Source organism: Ipomoea nil, unplaced genomic scaffold (assembly GCF_001879475.1).
Source record: "Ipomoea nil cultivar Tokyo-kokei standard unplaced genomic scaffold, Asagao_1.1 scaffold1474, whole genome shotgun sequence".
In the NCBI taxonomy this organism is placed as follows: Eukaryota; Viridiplantae; Streptophyta; class Magnoliopsida; order Solanales; family Convolvulaceae; genus Ipomoea; species Ipomoea nil.
Window position 1 is genome coordinate 515,191 of NW_017617902.1, and position 22,464 is coordinate 537,654.

The window sequence follows — 22,464 nt, forward strand, 5'->3', positions numbered from 1 at the left end:
CAGGGTGTTGGTTCGAGGGCACCATGCTTCGCAGAAGGCTTTGATAATGTTGATGTTGCAGTCATATGTAAACAATGATGCGTACACAGCATCATATATCTTCCCCTCCTTTAAGGTGTCGTGGGAGAAGTGAAGCATTTCTTCAACCCATTCCTAATATCCTTTTAAAAAAGTGAATTCGCCCTCGAAGTCTATGTCTTGGCCCCACGAGACCTCAGCATTAAGTATACGATGCCCCAGTGTAGGAAGGGCGACGTTGGAAGGTTGGTGCTGCATTCCGGGTAGCAAGGTCCAAACCATGGATGGCGGGCATTCGTACTCTGGGGTCCAGTTGCTCTCATGATACGACACCGTGAGCTTTGGCGGGTCAAGTATTACTATGGGTGGGTTAACCGTCAGTGTGACTTGATGATTGCTATTTTTGCTCGATATCACCATGACCTCTTGCCCGTTACGTCGTTGATCTTGAAAGTATACCATCTTGAACGTGTCAAAGTCGAAAATTCGCTGCAAAAAAAAAAAAAAAAAAAAAAAAAAAAAAAAAAAAAAAAAAAAGGAACAATAACTATGATATGTTATGCACAAATGTATAGCATATACATAACACAAAATTAAATTGACGAGTTATATATCTATGCAATAATGATTGAATACTTATACTACATGTGGACTACATATGTTAACTAATACATTGTATACATATACATACACAATATTATATAATTATTATTATTATTATTATCATTTTTATTATTATATTAGTATTATTATTATATAAAAAATCAAAAGCGGTTCTCTCTCTATGGTTTCTTAGAGAGTTTTCTCCTAGTCTTTTCTAGGGTTTTTTTTTCCGTTCGATCATCTCTTCTTTGTGAGACTGTCAATCGTGTTTTAACGGAGGATCCATGGATGTCGAGCAGCTGCAGAAAAGCTGGGCCGATCTTGCGCTAGAGGAGGAGGAGACCGGGGGGTTGGACGCCCCAGTCCAGGATGGGGAGGGTTGCAGTGCCGTCCGCTATGAGTTGGTAGGCCGTTTTTTGACGACGAGGCAGATCAAATTTGATCAGATGCAACAGATCATGGCGTCCGTGTGGAAACCTATGATGGGTGTCAGGGTTCTCCAGATGAATGAAAACTTGTTCTTGTTCCAGTTCCCTCATCATAAGGACTTGCAGCGGGTCATCGACGACGGTCCCTGGTCTTTTGAAAATAACATGTTCGTGTGCAAGGAGATCACGTCCCAGGTTCGGCCGGAGGAGGTCGTGTTGGATACGGTTGATTATTGGGTGCAGGTTCATGACCTGCCAGGGCGCCATGCAACGCCAGATTTTCTGAAACAAATTGCTAACCACGTTGGCACTTTCATAGCGCTTGATCAGAATAATTTTGGAGGCAACTGGCGGAGTTTCTTGAGGGTTCAGGTGGCTGTTAAGGTGGCCGAGCCGTTGAGGAGGCGGATGAAAGTGCGTCAGCGTGATGGGACCTTTACGTGGATAGTGTTCAAGTACGAGAGGCTCACAACATTCTGTTTTTGTTGTGGCCTGCTTGGCCACTCAGAGAAGTTCTGTAAGAAGGCTTACACTGAGAACATATTGCCGGTGGATTATCCTTATGGGGGATGGTTGAGGGCTGGTGGGAGACGTCAGCAGCAACCGGTAGGGGCTCAATGGCTATTGTCTGACTTACCAGCTCAGCCGACCTTCGTGGCAGGGACAGTGGACGTGCCTAGTGTGTCCCCAGATCAAGTTGAAAACGCGGTGGTGTTACATGGGGAGTTGAAGCGGCGTCGGGAGGAGCCCGGGGATGGTAGTCACAACGGGGGAGGAGATTCTCATATGTCTGAGGTTGTGGAGAATATCACTACGGTGGGTCTGGAGTGCCAGGCTCGCCAGCAAAGATGAGTGTGCTAAGCTAGAACTGTCGGGGTATGGGCAGCAAACCGACGGTTCGTGAGTTACTGAGCTTGGTTGTCAAGCAGCTGCCTATGTTTGTTTTTATTTCAGAAACTAAATCAATAACTACGGCCCTGGAGAGGGTGAGAATAAGGATGGGGTTCGAAGGCTTGTTTGTGGTGGATAAGGTCGGAAGGGGGGGGGGTGGCCTGGCTTTGTTATGGAGGGAGCGTGACATGGCAACGTTACTGGGATATTCGAGGAACCATATTGACGTGTTGGTAAATCTTCCGGGGCAGGAGCCGTGGCGTCTTACCTGTTTTTACGGCTACCCTGACCAAGCAGACAGACAGTTATCATGGGACTTATTAAGGGGGCTTAAGAGGCGCTCGCGGTTGCCATGGGCAGTCATTGGGGATTTCAATGACTTAGCAAGTCATACGGAGAAGTGGGGTGGTAGAGTACATTCAGACAGATTAATCCAGGGCTTTAATGCAGCGCTGCATGACTGTGGGCCAAATGACCTGGGGATGGAAGGGCACGAGTTTACTTGGGAGAAGGGGAAGGGCTCGGCACGTTGGGTGCAGGAATGGTTAGACAGGGTTGTGGCAACGACAGATTGGTGTGCTATGTTTTCCGAGGCATTGGTCAGAAATCTTATTACTGTTAACTCGGATCATAGTGCTATAATTTTGGATTTAGAAGTAAGGCCTGTCCGGCGAGTAACCAGGAGATTTAAGTTTGAGTCTGCTTGGTTATTAGATGGGGAGTGTCGATAGGTGGTGGAGCAGTCCTGGGCTGTGACGGGGGGAAGGTCCTTTATGCAACGCTTAGAGCAGTGTGGTGCGGATTTATTGCGTTGGGGTGGGGAATATTTTGTGAAGTTTGGACGGAAGATACAGCAGTTGAGGGCTAAGTTGGAACGGCTGCGAAGTAGCCGTGTGCTGCATGATGTGGTTCTTTATGTGCGGCTGGAGAAGGAGTTGTGTCGGTTGTTGGCATAGGAGGAGGTTTACTGGAGATAAAGAGCGAAGCAGTTGTTGCTTAAAGATGGTGATAGTAACACCCGTTACTTTCATAAGTCTGCTTCCACTAGGCACCGTGTCAATGTGTTGAGAAGGTTGCGGGATCCCCAGGGCGTGTGGTTAGAGGGTTCGGCAATGGCGCCGGAAGTTATGAGATACTATACTGATATTTTCCGGGCTTCTGCTACGACTGGTAATCTGTTGCAACGTGTGGCGGGCCGTGTCACAGTTGAGATGAATGGGCATCTCTTGGAGCCCGTAACTCCCGATGAAGTGAAGGATGCAATCTTTTCTATGGCCCCGGAAAAAGCTCCAGGCCCGGATGGTATGTGCCCCTCTTTTTTTCAGAGTTTTTGGTCTATAACCGAAAGGGACCTGACGGAGTTTGTGATAAGCTGTATAGATGGCTGTTATTTGCCGCCAAATCTAAATAACACCAATGTGGTTCTTATCCCAAAGAAGAAAATTCCCGAGACCGTAGCGGATCTCCGGCCTATTGCCTTGTGCAACGTGGCCTATAAGGTCATTGCAAAAGTGGTCGCAAACCGAATGAAAACAGTGCTTGATCAGGTTATCTCTCCCAGTCAGAGTGCTTTTGTGCCTACTAGGCTATTAACGGATAATATAATAGTGGTGGGGGAGATAGGCCATTATTTAAGACGCAAGAGGGAAGGGGTAGTGGGCTGGGCAGCTTTGAAACTAGACATGGCGAAAGCCTATGACCGGATGGAGTGGGGTTATTTGGAGGGTATGTTGCTGGCATTAGGGTTCGCCCGTGGGTGGGTTGACCTTGTAATGCTATGCGTTAGTTCAGTTCGGTATAATATCTTGTTGAATGGAGAGGATGTGGGTACGGTGGTTCCATCCAGGGGTATTAGGCAAGGTGATCCAATATCGCCATACTTATTTATTGTGTGTGCTGAGGGTTTGTCTTTGATCTTGCAGCATGTCGAGGCAAGTTGTAACACCCCGTGTTATGGCCCCTAAAACCAATTGGTTAATTAATCAAATAGCCCAAGAGGAAGAATAAATTATAATGATTAATTAGGGAAATAGGCCCACCATAGTCCGTGGGCCCTCACCTCTAAACCCAACCCCTAATCCCAATAGGATTAGACCCTAGATAAGACCCTAGATCTATAAATAGGGAACTTAGGAGGCATCTAGAATCCCCACCACAATAATCTCTCACCACCCAAAGAGCTCCAAGAATTCCCCTAGGAGAAATCAAGAAATCAAGAAAGCTTAAAGAAAGATCCTTCATAGCCAAGGAATTAATTAAGGCTAAGAGGTAACACATGTCTCAGCAAAACCTATTTTCATAGCTATGATTCCCCCTTAGGGTTTCCCCCATATTATTGTGTATTGACAAGATGTGATGATTATTATTGATGTTTGATGTGATGATCCCATGAGGGATCTTGATAATCTTGATATTGGGAGATTCTTGATAATTATGGTGTTCTTGATGATTATATGGAATTCTTGATGATTAGGTGTTGTTCTTGATGATTGTGTGATGCTCTTGATGTTTATGTGTTATTCTTACCGAATCTTGTGATTAGAAGACGAATCGTATTCTTGTCGGTATAAAAGTGATTAGAACCCTAGGTTGTATCGTGTGATATTATTCTTAGTGTATCGGGTGGGGAAATCGCATGTTCGGGTCTTGATTATGTTTAGAAAAGCATGATAGGTTATGTGTCGTACGTTTCTCGTATTTGATCCGTTAATTGTCTACGTGTTGTCGTTAATTGCGTTGTAAAGTGTCTAAGCATGGTTTCGGGTTCCACAATGGTTCCCGGGGCGTAAAAGTGATGAAAAGAGTCAGTGGGGGGTAGGGGACCCGCCACCTACCCACGGCCGTGAAACACCGCCCGGCAGCGGGTAGCCGGCGGGTGGGCAGCTGCCCGCCGGCGACCCGCTGCCCGGAACAGTACATTCCGGCGGGCAGCCGACGGGTGGCCCCCCACCCACCAGCTACCCGCTGGAATTTATCCCACTTCGGGACCCCGGCTTCCCCGTTTGATGTCCCCCGACCCCCGTGGTGTCCCAACGGACTCCGTTTATCGTGTCTATGTCTAGTTTGATGTTTCGGGTACCGTTCGTAGGTTTATGAGTCTATTATATTGCATGCTAGTTGAATTGGTATCCCGTTGACCTAGGTGGAAGAAGTATGAACCCCTTAGGACTATTCTTAGTATGTGATGGATCACGCATAGGTTTTGTTATACGCTTTCTCCCCCTTCCCAATGTGTAATGTGGGTTGCATGTGCTTGCTATGTGTTATGTGTGTGTGTTACCCCAATTCGGTTGCGATCGGATTGGTTATCCTGAGCTGCGGTTCAGAAGCTGGCTACTGTCAGATTGATACTCTTGGGCTGCGGTCCACCGTTTGGTTGCGATCAAACGTTTCTATACGAGCTGCGGTTCATCCTCTTTCCTAGCTGCGGTCAGATGACATTCTCTTGGGTTGCGGTCCACTGTTTGGTTTCGATCAAACACTATGATGAGCTGCGGTTCATCGGTCAGTTGCGATCGACCCTCCGTGTTGCGATACGGGGCAGGGTGCTGCGGGGCCGTGTCAGAGCTATATGCGCTGACCCTCATGTATGGGCATGCGATTGGTCCTTTGGCGCCAACAAAGTGTGCTATGTGTTGTGATATGGATGAGTTGTGGTTATGAGTGTCTTGGGGGATGTGACTATGGGTTTTATGTTGGGGACTGTTTATGTTGGGTTATGATTATTGTTTATAATTTGCCTTATCTGCCTTATCTGTTGTGAACTGCATATGCTTGTTATAATTGCTACTAGTGTCCAGCCTTATCTGTCGAGTCATTCCCGGTTTTAAAAGCTAGAGTTCGTAGGATGTATCTTCATGCTCAAAATGGTTTTCGTATATCTATATATATCTCTATATGTATTGTATTTCAACGCGTTGGAGTGGGTTACCAGCATCTCTCGCTGAACAGATATATTTGGCTTTCAGGCACAGAGGATTAGAGCACTGGAGCACGCTAGAACTGGAGCGTAGTAGTAGAATAGTTTCCCCTTTCGGCCTGCGTGCCATGTTATGCTTTATATTCAGAGGATATTAGTTAGACAGCCTGTGCACCTGGGTTCTCTAGCCCAGGTGTGGCATAGCACCCCGTACACTTATGCTATACTTTGGGATGTAATGAGATATTACCTTTATTATATAAGTTTTTAAATGTCTTGAAAATCTGGGGTGTTACAGTTGGTATCAGAGCCTAAGTTTGACCCTAGGGAAAGACTCTGAAGACCGGTCTTTAGGACGTTAGGCTTGAACTCTAGGTACCTAGGAACATAGGACTCAGGAATCTTAGGACGCGCGGTGAGATTGTGAAACCTACACATAACTTCCCTACACCTTACCCTTCCCCATTCTAAAGCCCTTCCCCACTTATCACTTCACAAGAAGTGCATCGAACTCTAACTTAACGTTCTTATAAACACTGACCAGAAAGACGATAGCATGGCACCGAACAGAAGGCAATCAAGAACTCCAGAACCCGCCACTGACGACCCCTTGACCCAAACTCTACAGCAACTAACACAAGTCGCACAGGCACTAAGTGATGCGGCCCTTCGCAACAACAGGCCCCCACCGCCTCCATCAAATGCAAACTCGGACGTCGCCCGACAAGTTTCAAGGCACCGACCACCCACGTTTTCGGGAGAAGAAGATCCCGCGGTCTTAGAAGAATGGATCCGAACCCTTGATAAGATTTTTAGAGTAGTAGAATACCCGGAGGAGCGCCGCGTAGAGATAGCCTCGTTCTACTTCGGACACGAGGCCGATCTCTGGTGGATCCACGAGGGGCCCACTTATCAACAAGAACCGGGGTTCAATTGGGAGAACCTCAAGACACGACTGCGAGAGAGGTTCTATCCAACCTACGTAAAAGCATCCATGTACGAAGAGTTCCTTCATCTAAAACAAGGAACGGCCACCGTCGTAGAATACCATAAATGATTCCTCGAACTGGCACGCTTCGCGCCAGAGCTAGTCCCCACCGAGGTAACCAAGATAGAGAGATTCGTATCGGGCCTCAACTTCGAAGCTCGGAAGGCGCTAGTGGTAAGCAGACCTCGGACCCTCAACGAGGCTTACTGCAGTGCCGCGAATCTCTACCGAATCCAACTGCTCCAACGCGGAGTTCAGGAATAAATACGAAGAAGAAACACCAGAAGTGGGGCACCGCCAGTAAAAAGAACTAGGAACGACACCAGCACGAGGTCGAACAACCCGACCAACCAAAGACCGCCCCTGGAAAACAATGAAGTTAATCCAAGAAGCTTCCCTTGCCCGAGGTGCAACAAAAGCCACAGAGGCAAGGATTGCGCGGTTAACCCCTGGCGATGCTTCAACTACGGAGAGGAGGGACACAAGGCCTTCCAGTGCACTCGACCCCAAAGACCACGCCCCGCCACCGTGGGTCAACACGGGGGCACCGGTCACCAAGGGGGTTACGGCGCTCCCGGAAAAGTATTCGTTATGAGCCACACTCAAGCCAACCTCGGAAACGAAGAAGACCTAGAAGGGGGAAACCCGATCCTGGAAGACGAGGACCATACGGATCCCACAGAAGAAAATCCAGAAAACGAATTTTGTCTAGGATAAACCGTCACACCCCTTGTAACCATCCCCCCGTATCGTTTAGACCATTACTTAACTTAGCTATTTCGAAAGTATTATGAATAAAGATTTTTGATCGAATTTCGATTCCACTACGAGGGTAAAGCACAAGTTATACCATCAACCCAACCCTTCCCCCACTAAAGGACGAAACAGGGAAAAAAGATTTTTGATTGAATTTCAATTCCACTACGAGGGTAAAGCACAAGTTATACCATCAACCCAACCCTTCCCCCACTAAAGGACGAAACAGGGAAAAAAGATTTTTGATTGAATTTCGATTCCACTACGAGGGTAAAGCACAAGTTATACCATCAACCCAACCCTTTCCCCACTAAAGGACGAAACAGGGAAAAGGACAAAAACCATACCACAAAGAAATGCCTAATGCCACCATTAGGAATTGAACTCTAGACCTCACATTTACAAGTCCAAATCCCAACCACTAAGCCATGAGTATTTCTTGAAACCTCAAGGGAACACCCCCTTGTTAAACCCCTCCAAAACCCTAAAACCCACAAAACCCCCAAATCAAAAACCCTTCTTCTTCTTCCTCCCCTTCTTCTTCCCACTCGTCCCCCACTCTTTCTCACACACCTCACCGCCCCACCCCAACGAAACCAACAACCACCCCTCGCCGCCGCCGATCGATCGCCGCCGCCGGCCGAACGCCACCCGCCAACGCCACGCCGTCGCGCTGCCGTCCCAGCCGACCACCGCCCGCCGCCCGGAGACCCCCCAGCGGCGACCCGCTGCCCCGCTACCCAAACAACGCCACCTCGACGTCTCGCCCCCACCACACCAACGCCGAACCGCCACCGCATCGTCGTCCACCCTCGCAAACGGGAAAACACACGCCTAGGAGCTCGCCGGAAAAACGCGCCGGAGCGCCGTTCACCTCGCCGGAAAAACACGCCGGAGCCCCGCCGCCGCCTCGCCGGAAGATCGCCGGAAAACGTCACCAACAAACGAACATCACAATGCCAAAGAAACCCCTCGGAGTCCGCACCCCGGAGTGGAGCAATGCCGATTACACCGTAATCGGAGGTAAAGCACTTGAACCCGACCAATTCTCTCCAGAATTGGTTGACATGCTTAGACATCAAGGACTCTTAGACACTTACCTCGCCATCAAAGGGGATACATACCCCGACTTGGTAAAAGAATTCTACCAACACCTTGTGGCCACCAAACGAGGTGACAAGGTAGAAGTCACCACCAAAGTCCGTGGCAAGGAAATTGTGCTTTCCGAGGGCCGCTTGGCCAAACTCTTGAAATTGACCACCACGGGTGTGTCTAACTATGACCGGAAAGGGTGGATCGACACCCCAACTACGGGGTACAAGGACTATCTCGGGTACTTACTCGGGAAAGAGGACGGATTCACCTCGGCCACTCGACCAAACCGAAAGTGGCTATCGGCGGAGCAAAAGATATTGGTTATGATTGTAACCGATAGCCTCTTGCCCACCAATAACAAAAGCAAGGATGTGGGGAGCCTAGAGTGCACCTTTGCTTATCTCTTGAAACATAAAATCAAGTTCAACCTGCCGGCCCTCATGCTAAAGCACATGGAATTTTGCAAGACAAACAACCGGCTTAGTCTACCCTACGGGATGATCCTAAGCTGGATCATGGAAAAGAAAGGGGTGGACCTAAGCCACACCGAGGTCAAAATCGCCAATGGTATGGTTTTCAATGCCCAAAACCTCCGCCGCAACGACATCTACTACACCGAAGGGGGACATTACCTCACCCTCGAAGAAATTTGCCAAAAACCCGAGGAAGAGCGGAGAGAATTGGTTGACCGGTTGGACATCTCCAACAAGAAGCTCAAGAGAGCTATGCAAGATTGTGGGGGCTCGGAGGGAAATGAGGAACAGGAAGAGGACGACGGGCCTAATCCGTCAGTGCACCCACGGTCAGGAGAGGACCCGAGGGGACAAAACGAGGGTTCGGTCAATGAGCGCATTCTCGCACAACTCAACCGACAGAACCAAATCATGGAAGAAGGATTCTCATCCTTGATTCGCACCACACGCGTACTCGATCAGAGGGTAGCAGCGATCGAGGCCGCCTTGGGCACTCGTGGGGCATCCAGTTCCAGCGCAGGGAACCGAGGTACACCCGGAACTCCTCTATCACAACACCACCAAAAGTTCAGCCTACCCCGAGCCAAGGCAAACGTAAGGCCGCATTCCTAATCAGGAGGCCGAGATACGAGATGTCTAGGGGTGAAAGGATGGACTATAACACCGGGCTTCGGGGACAAAGCCCCTTGTAAGGGGGGGAGAGTGTAACACCCCGTGTTACGGCCCCTAAAACCAATTGGTTAATTAATAAAATAGCCCAAGAGGAAGAATAAATTATAATGATTAATTAGGGAAATAGGCCCACCATAGTCCGTGGGCCCTCACCTCTAAACCCAACCCCTAATCCCAATAGGATTAGACCCTAGATAAGACCTTAGATCTATAAATAGGGAACTTAGGAGGCATCTAGAATACCCACCACAATAATCTCTCACCACCCAAAGAGCTCCAAGAATTCCCCTAGGAGAAATCAAGAAATCAAGAAAGCTTAAAGAAAGATCCTTCATAGCCAAGGAATTAATTAAGGCTAAGAGGTAACCCATGTCTCAACAAAACCTATTTTCATAGCTATGATTCCCCCTTAGGGTTTCCCCCATATTATTGTGTATTGACAAGATGTGATGATTATTATTGATGTTTGATGTGATGATCCCATGAGGGATCTTGATAATCTTGATATTGGGAGATTCTTGATAATTATGGTGTTCTTGATGATTATATGGAATTCTTGATGATTAGGCGTTGTTCTTGATGATTGTGTGATGCTCTTGATGTTTATGTGTTATTCTTACCGAATCTTGTAATTAGAAGACGAATCGTATTCTTGTCGGTATAAAAGTGATTAGAACCCTAGGTTGTATCGTGTGATATTATTCTTAGTGTATCGGGTGGGAAATCGCATGTTCGGGTGTTGATTATGTTTAGAAAAGCATGATAGGTTATGTGCCGTACGTTTCTCGTATTTGATCCGTTAATTGTCTACGTGTTATCGTTAATTGCGTTGTAAAGTGTCTAAGCATGGTTTCGGGTTCCACAATGGTTCCCGGGGCGTAAAAGTTATGAAAAGAGTCAGTGGGGGGTAGGTGGGGGGTAGGGGCCCGCCACCAACCCACGGCCGTGAAACATCGCCCGGCAGCGGGTAGCCGGCGGGCGGGCAGCTGCCCGCCGGCGACCCGCTGCCCGGAATAGTACATTCCGGCGGGCAGCCGGCCGGTGGCCCCCCACCCACCGGCTACCCGCTGGAATTTATCCCACTTCGGGACCCCGACTACCCCGTTTGATGTCCCCCGACCCCCGTGGTGTCCCAACGGACTCCGTTTATCGTGTCTATGTCTAGTTTGATGTTTCGGGTACCGTTCGTAGGTTTATGAGTCTATTATATTGCATGCTAGTTGAATTGGTATCCCGTTGACCTAGGTGGAAGAAGTATGACCCCCTTAGGACTATTCTTAGTATGTGATGGATCACGCATAGGTTTTGTTATACGCTTTCTCCCCCTTCCCAATGTGTAATGTGGGTTGCATGTGCTTGCTATGTGTTATGTGTGTGTGTTACCCCAATTCGGTTGCGATCGGATTGGTTATCCTGAGCTGCGGTTCAGAAGCTGGCTGCGGTCAGATTGATACTCTTGGGCTGCGGTCCACCGTTTGGTTGCGATCAAACGTTTCTATACGAGCTGCGGTTCGTCCTCTTTCCTGGCTGCGGTCAGATGACATTCTCTTGGGCTGCGGTCCACTGTTTGGTTGCGATCAAACACTATGATGAGCTGCAGTTCATCGGTCGGTTGCGATCGACCCCTCCCTGTTGCGATACGGGGCAGGGTGCTGCGGGGCCGTGTCAGAGCTATATGCGCTGACCCTCATGTATGGGCATGCGATTGGTCCTGTGGCGCCAACAAAGTGTGCTATGTGTTGTGATATGGATGAGTTGTGGTTATGAGTGTCTTGGGGGATGTGACTATGGGTTTTATGTTGGGGACTGTTTATGTTGGGTTATGATTATTGTTTATAATTTGCCTTATCTGCCTTATCTGTTGTGAACTGCATATGCTTGTTATAACTGCTACTCGTGCCCAACCTTATCTGTCGAGTCATTCCCGGTTTTAAAAGCTAGAGTTCGTAGGATGTATCTTCATGCTCAAAATGGTTTTCGTATATATATATATATATATATATATATATATATATATATATATATATATATATATCTATATGTATTGTATTTCAACGCGTTGGAGTGGGTTACCAGCATCTCTCGCTGTACAAATATATTTGGCTTTCAGGCACAGAGGATTAGAGCACTGGAGCCGCTAGAACTGGAGCGTAGTAGTAGAATAGTTTCCCCTTTCGGCCTGCGTTCCATGTTATGCTTTATATTCAGAGGATATTAGTTAGACATCCTGTGCACCTGGGTTCTCTAGCCCAGGTGTGGCATAGCACCCCGTACACTTATGCTATACTTTGGGATGTAATGAGATATTACCATTATTATATAAGTTTTTAAATGTCTTGAAAATCTGGGGTGTTACACAAGTGGATCAATACACGGAGTCCGAGTAGCACGGGGGGCACCATCAGTCTCCCATCTATTTTTCGCGGACGATAGTCTGTTTTTTTTCAGAGCGAATGGGGTGGAGGCTTTGGAGGTTAAGAACTGCTTACAAGCTTATTGCGCAGCTTCGGGCCAAGCTATCAATTCTGGTAAGTCCAACATCTTGTTTAGTCATAATACAGCTACTCAGATGAGGGATTACGTAGCTGGTATTTTCGGTGTCCAATCAGTCCAGCATTTTGGTAATTACTTGGGGCTGCCTTCTTTCCTGGGGCGTGATAATAGGGCAGTGTTCCAGTATATAGAGCAGCGGGTGAGGGATAGAGTTTCTGCGTGGCAAAAAAACGCTTTTGTCTAAAGCGGGGAAGGAGGTTTTGTTGAAGAGTGTAGCTTCATCAATGCTGATCTTCGCTATGTCTGTCTTTCTGTTGCCTAAAGCCACATGTAATGCTATAGAGAGTACTATGAACAGCTTTTGGTGGGGGAATGGGGAGTCGGATAGGAGGGGGATTCATTGGTTAAGCTGGGCTCGGCTCGCAAAGCCAAAACACTTGGGGGGGATGGGTTTCAAGAGGATGCATGAGTTTAATGTGGCGTTGTTGGCTAAGCAGGGCTAGCGTTTACTTACCACTCCTAACTCTCTTGTTTGCAGGATCTTAAAGGCGAAATATTTCCCTAATGTGGGCTTTCTTTCGGCTCCTTTGGGCAATAATCCCAGCTATTTATGGATAAGCATTGTGGCGGCACAACAATTGTTGAGGGATGGGGTAGGTCGGAGGATTGGAGATGGAAGGGGTACTTTGGTTTGGGGAGATAGTTGGTTGGCGGATGTGGAGAACCCAAGCTTGGGCACTGAATGTTATGACGAGCTGAGACATGCCACGGTGTCGAGTTTAATGACTGTTGATGGTGCATGGGACCAGGATCTTTTGAGGGATTTGTTATTGCCTGCTGATGTTAGAAGGGTTCTGAGTACGCCGATCGCTTTGGAGCATAGTGATGCGTGGTACTGGAGGAATGATCTCCGTGGGCAGTACACAGTGAAACATGGGTATAGGCTTTTAGTTAAACACAATGCCGTACATCAAGAGCCGAGTAATGTGTCTTGGCGTAAGTTGTGGAGGTTGAAGGTGCCACCGAAGGTTAGGATGTTTTTGTGGCAGTGTATGAGGGGAATCCTGCCTGTGAAGGAGGTTTTGAAACAAAAGAGAGTGTTCATTGGAGGTGGATGTCCGTTGTTTCTGGCTGGAGAAGAGACCGTTACTCATATTTTGTGCGAATGCCCAATGGCGCTACAACTCTGGGGTGTGGCTGATATTTTAAATGGCGGCAGCTTGGATCAATTTGTGGACATGGCGTTAAACCACCAGGATGAGGCGCAAGTAGTTCTCATGGCTTGTAGATTTTGGGTTATGTGCAGGGTAAGGAATGATGTAGTGTGGAATGGAAAAATCTGGACTTTGACTCAAATGTGTGAGTTTGTTGTGAGTGAGGCAAGTGCTTGGGAGGGATTGGCAGGTTCTAATGCAGTAGCACAACAGATCACGTCACATGTATGGGTGGCGCCACCAGAGGGTACTTTGAAGTGTAATATAGATGCTGCTTTGCATGATCATTTTGCTACGTTTGGGGTGGTGTTAAGGGATCATAATGGTCACTTTGTAGCGGCATATGCTGGGAGTTTGCCCGGTGTGATAGACGCTTATCTTGCGGAGGCCCTCGCGTTTAAGGAGGCTCTATCTTGGTTGAAGAATCGTCCCGTACATGTTTATTTTGTTGAGATAGATTGTTTGAATTTATGTGTTGGTTTTAATTCAAGAAGTTTAGATTTGTCTTATGTTGGTATGGTAGTTAAGCAATGTAGAGACATTGCGACTGACATTGGGAATGTGCGAGTTCGCCATGTCAGGAGGTCAGCGAACCGAGTAGCCCACGTGTTAGCTCGGGCGACAGGTTCACACTCTGGTCTTGCCGTGTGGGAGGCTATCCCACCACCTTGTGTTGCAGCTTTTGCTTTGATTATTTGATTGGTTTTACTTTCAAAAAAAAAAGTATTATTATTATATGGTATTATTACAATTGTTGTTAGAATATTGCAAAAAAAAAAAAAAAAACGAAGTAAAAAAGAAACAAAAAAAAAAAACGAAACAGAAGGAAGGATAAAAATAAAGAATGAAAGAAAGAAAAGAAGGAAAACAAAAAACAAAACAAAAGAAAGCAAGGGAAAAAGCAGGAAGGAAAAAAAAAAAGAAACAAAGCACGAGAAAGCAAAAGGAAAAAAAGTAAAGTGTTGGTGTTGTGTGGCAGGCTGTGTTGTCACCATCACAATAATTCAATATTGAAGCTTTTCCTAACTTTCAAGACACATTCCCACCCTAAAGCACCACCACATCGTCCATTCTGCAGGTCTCTGTTTTCTCCTTTTTCTTACTTATCTCTCGTCGGCAACGACGGTGGTGCGAAGATCCACCTGCGGTGGCAGCAGAGATCAACATACATGGTTCCTGGTCTCGCAGCATCAATTCCCAGTAGCATGAAAAAAAGGCTCTAGTGGTAAGCTTCAATCTATCTCCAGGAGCAGACCCTCTGCGACGAATTCCGGTGAAGGCAGCAACGGTCTCCGGCGAGGGGCTGAGTAGCGTCCGTGAATGAGGCTTTACCTAAGTTGCAGTGGCGACATCAACGGGAGTCAGGAGAAGCAAAGCCTTTGTGACGCGATCCTGCGACAACAAAAGTAACTCCGTACCAACGATTCGCGACGGTCAGCAAGCTGTTGCTGTCAACATGCATGCAGCGACATCTTGGAAATCTCCAGTAACGTTGACAGAGAAAAGGAAGACTTCAGGGCGCAGCAGTCCGGCGGTTTTCATCAACTCCGACGATCTCCGGTGAGTTCTGCGGGGAACTCCGACGAGAGTAGCAACGAACCTCCCACGGCATTCAAAGAAGAAAAAATCCTCCGGCGAACATCAACAGTTCAGCGACCGATCTCCGACGGCCTCCGGCAACGTCTGCAAAAAAAAAAAAAAAAAAAAAAAAAACCTTCGGCGACACCCAACGGCGCAAGACTTTCCGTCGGCATGGTCCTAGTTGAGCGGCAGTAGAATCCTTGGTGATCGCATCAGGATTCCGTCAGCATGGTCCTAGTTGAGCGGCAGTAGAATCCTTGGTGACCGCGTCAGGATTCCGTCGGCGTGGTCCTAGTTGAGCGACGGTAGCAGTCCGGCGACCTCCTAAAAAACAAAAAAAAAAAAACTCCGGCCACGAAGAACTCTGTGTGATTGTGTTTATTCACTATGCCAATACCTCCCTCCTTGGAATTGTTCCCCACACTGGAAGTACAAGGCCACCCAAGACATTCACTTCCTGTAGAGTCATTTGTACATATATGGATCCACCACAAGTTCAGTCCATAGACACCTCCATCGCTAAAAACTTCCCTCCACCTCAAGATGAACAAGACAAAGCCATCGACGACTGGTAACCTTATTTCTACCTTTTGACGACTTCTACAAAAAAAAAAAAAAACACAAAAACTCTCCAGCGAAGCATAGCAACGAGCCTCCTACGACAGTCAAAAGAAACAAGAGGAAAAGCCAGTCCGGCGGTCTTCATCAACTCTGGCGGTCTTCATCAACTCTGGCGGCTTCAAAAAAAAAAAACAAAAACAAAAAAAATTCCACCGGGCAGCTCCAGCAATCTCCGGTGATCATTCTACTTGTTGGCACCTTTTACGTTGTTTCTTGTTCTATGAAGTCTGTGGGATTGCTTCCTACATTCATGCTTGCTCCCAGGTTGTATTCCCGTTCCTGCAAATAAAAGATGTATACAGGAAAAGAAGGGTACGAAGTTGAGAAATTACCTGATTAAGAAGTAGAGTTGTTCTTCCCTGATCTTTATCTCGTTGATTGGTGTGGATGAGGGTATGTTTAGGCCATATTTATAGTGTACTGTGAGGAAGGAGGTTAGAGTTGGATTAGAATCCTAATGGTATTATAATTATGGTTGTGTGGTTGAATTCAACTGTGATGCTGGGATTACGGATGAGATTGGTATGCTTAGAATTTGAAGGACTCAAATTTTTTGCCAGAGGAGAAGTTGATCTTAGTAAATTTAGAATATTGAGATGGTCCTGATGGATTTAACCATAGTGCATTGCTAATTCAATTTTGGGTTGTGGAGTATCCAACGTAGGCCAATAAATGTTGTATGAGCCCAATATCCCTTCACCAGCTTCATCCTAAATTAATTTTGGGCTCAATGAATAATTTTGGGCTCATGATGTTATAAGACACTCCCATGGATTTGAATGGCCATGTGTTAAAATTTCGAGACTTTCTCACTCCAAGCACATTAAGCGGCATGTCCCGGCAAGTCTCGAGGGGGCAATTTGTAGACACCAAAAATTTGAACCCGATAAATGGACCGATTAAAGTGTTATTGGGCTAATGTTGAGATTGATGATTGGGCCAATTTGATTATGATAGGAATATTTTTGTAAGTTTTGATGAGCCAAATGTACTTTAGATCCCCTAGTTTTTAGGTCTGTTAGTACAAGCATCATAAATCATAATATTGAAATCAAAAGGAATCTACCATAGGAAGAACAAAATTAATTTGGGAAATTAATTTTGGTCCTACGAGTATTCATCCGTGAAAAAAGCATAAAGAAATGGCGCTGCAAGGAATGATTGGATGAGCCTAACGGCGAAATGGTAGAGGTCCTTATTCTAAACGATCACACCCGAGATTGATTCCCCCCCAAGGATCTATTTTTTATAAAGCAGATTTTCGAAGGAGCACAATGTGTGCTGAGGAGCATGATGTGTCAAAAGAAGCACAATGTGACCAAATCTGAAAGGAGCACAATGCTGTCAAAAGAGCACGATGTTCAAGTCAAAGGAGCACAATGTGGCAAAAGAGCAAGATGATCAGAAATTGGATAAATTCGAAGGAATTTATTCTTAGTCTACCCACATGCCACGAGACTCTAAAATTGCCTGAAAGACATTTGATCAGAACGGAAAAATATTTATGAAGGCATGAATATAAAAACTTATCCTAGAAATAAATTCTATCAAATGAATTTATTTCAAAGATTCGTTGGATATTCAAATTGACAATTAAAATAATATTTTAAGAAACAACTAGAAAATCAAAGTTGTGATAAAATATTATTTTGTCAGGCAAGTTGACAAATCAAATCAAGATTGAAGATCTACTACTGTCAACAAAATATCAAGCTATGAAGATTCAAATTTTAAATATCAAATTATCCTACTCCAACGGATATATTTGATTGACTATAAAAAGCCATGAAGACTTGAAGACAGAAGAAAGAGATACAAGTGAACAAGATAGATCAAGAGATAAAGCTCAAAAGTGCTAGTGCTCAAAATATTCTAAGAGACTTAGTCTGAATAGTCTCAAATTTAGTTGGAGAGAGAAATACAAATCCTTGTATTTGTAAATTGTAGAAAGAGTATAGCTGTGTGCAAAATACTCTAGTGAGTGTAGCTGTGTGCAAAACACTCGTAGTTGCTAAGTGTAGCTGTGTGCAAGACACTTAGTTGGCGTTGAGTATAGCTGTGTGCGAAATACTCGGAGTTGAGTGTAGCTGTGTGCGAGACACTCGGAGCAGGGTGTAGCTGTGTGCAAGACATCCGGAAGAAGTGCCTGTGTAGCACTTGTTCACTATTGTAACTGTGTGTGGAAAATAGTGAATTTCTCCTAGACGTGAAAGGAGAAAAGTGGACTAGGAAGATTACGCCACTTCCGAACCTCTATAAATTGCCTTTCTCATTTACATACCGCACTTACATTATTTGCTATATCTATCTATCTCATCCGACTAACCCGTTTGCTATTCACAGTTAATCTTAATCATCCGGGTTTAGTGTGTTCTCACGTATGCATGTGACTCAAACTTCTCGAGCTTAAATATTGATTTATTCTAAGCAAGTTTGACGTGTTGCATGTAACATTCGTCACACGGACGACGTGACACGATATTTATTTACAATCTTGAATATTGTTATTATATATTGAGTGCACCATCTCCTTTATATATATTCAAGATATCTCTGACACTTTACTTATCACATGTACCTATCTATCTTATACATGCACATTTAATTTCTTGGTTGGGCATAACTCTTTACTACTATTCCGCTGTGCAGTTCAAACTTACTCTATTTACTTGTTACTTAGAGTTAAAGTTACCAAAGAGTTATTTAATTTGAAAAAGCTTGAAAGTCTATTCACCCCCCCCCCCTCTAGATTTTCACCACCCTATCGGGACCAACAGATTAATTGGATCATGGAAATTTTTTTGAAAGTGGATCATGGAAATTAATTTAATTTAATTAACCCAATTAGATTTGATTTGGGCCATTGAATTAATTAATTAGTTGGCCCAAGCCCATTTCATATTTGAATTTAAATTATAATTATAATTTAAATATAATATTAATTTTATTATATTTGAATTAGATAATTACAATTTAATTTGAATTTGAATTTGATTATACGATAATGAACCTAGACTTGATCTTGGACAAGGTTCATTTTCCTAATTAATTAATTAATTAATTAATTAACTAAAAAGGGGAGTAGGTTGAGGAATTTTGGTTAAGCTTTTAGTATAAATAGGGCCTTCGTTTTCATTCCAAAACACACTTGAAAGCTTGAAAAGCTTGAAGACTTAAGGAGTTGAGAGCATTTGAAGAGCTTGAAGGCATTGAAGAACGCTTGAAGATTTGAAGGTATTTTTGTTGATTTTGCAGGCAATTTGAATCCATTGCAGGTACTTTGGAGCTTTGCAGAATTGATTGTCTCGAAGATCTTGACGTCTTTTGAAGACATTTGAGGATCTTAAAGCAGCTTGAATCCATTGCATGTGTTTTGAAACTTTGCAGGGTTGATTACTTCTAAATTCTTGACCCTCGTTGTTGGAAGTTACGCCACTTGAATCCCGGAAGCTACGCTACTTGAATCCCGGAGGCACGCGCCAATTGAATCCCGGAGGCTACGCTACTTGAATCCCGAGGCACTTCGATAGATAACGTCAGTGAAGAATCAGAGGACTAGACAGAGATTTTGTACCTGCATTAAATTATACACACGCTGTACACGGAATTTTGTGAATATATACAAAGTTTGCTTTTTTGTGTTTACAGATGTCTCACCATTATTACTACGGAATCTTAAGTGTCTCATAACATTAAAGTTGCAATCAAATAAGGTGCATTTGCCAATTTTTTTTTTTTTTTTTTTTGGGAATATGAGTACATTGAGACATATGATTATTTTTAGTAGTGGCAGTTGCAATAAGTCATGCATGGAGAAAACAAGATCAGTTATGATTGAAGCAATTTCTGCTTGTTCAAAAGAATTGCAAACCTGGGAATCGTCATGTATTCTTACTACAATGCATGAAGATTTATTGAGAAGGCTTCCATATCTAAAAAAAATTGAGTTGTGTGGTCTCAAGGTATGAAGGCTTTCCTGAAATTGACTTTCTCCATCATCTTGAAACTCTTCAGTTATGCGGTGATTATGGAAGTTTTCCACTCAGCAAGTTTCCATCAAGTATTAAGGAAATATATTTGCAAGGTATTACTCTTTCGGTGTCTGCAATTTCAACAATTGCACAACTTCCCAATCTTGAGAATCTAATACTAGTCCATTGCAAGTTTGAAGACTAGAATGGATTGTGGAGGAGGAAACCAAATTCCCCAAACTCAAAAATCCTCCAATTAGTTTTTTTTTTTATATTGAAATTTGGAATATTAGTTCTGCTGCTGAGTCCTTTCCTTGCCTTGAGCAATTGCATTTGGAATTCTGTGACACCTTACGGCTGACGCGTTCTAGTTTTGATGATGTTTTTACACTGAAAAGGATCGTTGTGAAGTATTGCAATTCCACTGTTAAAAGTTGGGTGAAGGACATTGAGGAATCTGCACGGGATATAGGAAACGAGCAACTCAATGTCGAGATAAATTGTAACTGAAATTAACTTACTTAATTCTTCACTTTAATTTTCTCATTATCATTTTGACTTGGTGTTTAAATTGGCATGTTTGTACAATAATGAATACAAGATTGATTTATATTATGAGTCAGTCATATAAAACCTTTCATCAAAACATGGGTTTATACATCTTGTGTCCTTCATATTGTTTCTCTAATGATATGTGTACAAATCACTTTTTTTTTTTTGGTGGTAACATAATAGAGTTAGGATTATATTTTAAAGAAAAATGTTATATTCTATTACTTAGTTTGCATTGAACACATTCTAGACAAAACATGCAAAATGCTTTTGGTGTGTCAAGAGTACGTCCTACTAAATCCATTTTCTTGTTTATTGAAATGATTGACAGAGGCATATGGTATGCGTGAGTCCAATTAACTTTGTGAATGAGACTTGGAATAAATTCAAATTAGTTGTACATGCCGGGATGAGGAAATTTGATGCCATGTGTGCTAAACTAAAAAGATCAGGAGAAAGGAGGAGAAAGAGAGTAGGAGTGTGACCAAAGTGATGCATAGAGCGAGTAATCACAACTTGATATTATATTACTTTTATGTTTTAAATTTGAATAATCTAAAAACATAATAAGTGTGAATGAAAGTTATACCCCTGATTTATGTCCGTTTTTTTCGTTAAGTTTTTTTTGTACATTATGCTATAAAGGTTGTACACTAAAATATTTTGGACAAACATACCCCTACCATTATAACTTCCGTTATCTTTTCCACTATTGTTATCATGCACATGCATCCACCATATATTTTCTTATCTTCTTCAGTAATAATAATATATACCCATTATATATTTGAGTTATATGTTTTTTTTAATGCTACTGGCTCTATTACAATGTAGTATCTGTTCATATACTTTCTCAACCTACTAAAACACAAAGAACCAATAACGCCTCCACTGAGGCTCGAACTCCCAATCTTCCACCCATTATATATTTGAGTTATATGTTAATTATTACATAAAATATAAATATCAAATTTATAAAAATGATTTACATTATTATTATTATTATTATTATTATTATTATTTAGAATAATTTAAATATCTAAAATCTAAATAAATTTAAAATTTTAATATAATGTATTAATATTGGGCACCTATTTTTTGCACATCGCGCATAAAATATACTAGTAATATTGATATTTCTCTACTGTAACTCTTTTCTTTATATTTACTCTGTACACGCATTCTATTCGAATATAATACTTAGAATCCTTCTACTGAAATATTTGAGTGTATAACGCAAAATTTTAAATGTATTTTATTAATACTAAAAATCTACTCCAATATATATATGGTTTCAAAATATAACTCTATGTTTGTTTGTTTTTTTTTTTTTTATTTTTTTTTTGGTTTGTTTTTTTCCTTTTTGGATCAGTAGGAAGGTCAAATCCCACGTGCCAACTTATTTGAGCAACCCATTTGTGAATTTTAGAGGGGTTCTTCCGCATATAGTCCTCCTCCATGCCATCTCCTTTCTCTTGGTGGGTGTGGCCTGATTTTCTTTAAGCTAGATCTGGAAAAATTTTCTCGCCGAATTTTGTGATAAATTGTTGTGGACGACGAATCAATGGCAACTGTGGTCGTAGCCGTTGGACACTGCTAATTGACTCGGGGTGTGCATGAATCAATCAATTGTCAACGCTGAAAAAATTAAACTTTGATCGTCTGTATTATTGCCATGATCTGCAACAAGGCGTGGTGTGATGGTTTTGGTGGTGGTGGTGTTGGTTGCCGTGATGGTGTGGTTGTGTTGTGGTATGATGGTAATTGTGATTGTAGTGGTAATAATAATAGTTAAGAAACTAACTTAAAAAGAAGATAGGAAAGATAGATGAAAAATAAAGAATTCAAAAAAAAAAAAAAAAAAAAAAAAAAAAGAAAGACATTTTCTGCTAAATTTAACTTTTTATTGACTAAAATAAATATTTTCCTTTGACTTCATTTTCCTTATGTATCTAAATATTGAAAAACTCAAGAAATCATTTTTTGAGTTTTTAAAGAGAACTTCAAAGTAGAACATAAATCATTTTTCGATACATGAATAGTTTTGGTAGGTTCACTTGGAAATGCACACAAATAAACACAATCAATAATTTCCTTAGCTTGATTTTTTATATTTTTGTTTTTTAAATATTTATTCTCATCATAGGGTCATACACAACTAAACATCAATATTGGTAATCATTCAAATT

General features: G+C 43.4%; 1 protein-coding gene and 1 long non-coding RNA gene across 2 annotated transcripts; one reads left to right on the forward strand and one right to left on the reverse strand.

Moving 5' to 3' along the window:
• Positions 1-2,128: 2,128 nt before the first annotated feature.
• LOC109188706 lies at positions 2,129-2,671 on the forward strand. Its single transcript, XM_019339335.1, has one exon. It carries the CDS (start codon positions 2,129-2,131, stop codon positions 2,669-2,671), a length of 543 nt encoding a protein of 180 aa, XP_019194880.1.
• Positions 2,672-2,840: 169 nt separating this feature from the next.
• On the reverse strand, positions 2,841-19,642 carry LOC109188676. The gene is made up of 3 exons (XR_002055472.1): positions 19,399-19,642; positions 15,727-15,728; positions 2,841-2,851 (listed from the first exon to the last, which is right to left on the reverse strand). It is a non-coding gene; the product is annotated as an uncharacterized LOC109188676 (long non-coding RNA).
• Positions 19,643-22,464: the final 2,822 nt, after the last annotated feature.

What these genes read in the sequence shown, in the direction of transcription:
- LOC109188706 (XM_019339335.1), top strand. Translation starts at nt 2,129, where the DNA reads ATGGCAACGTTACTGGGATATTCGAGGAACCATATTGACGTGTTGGTA.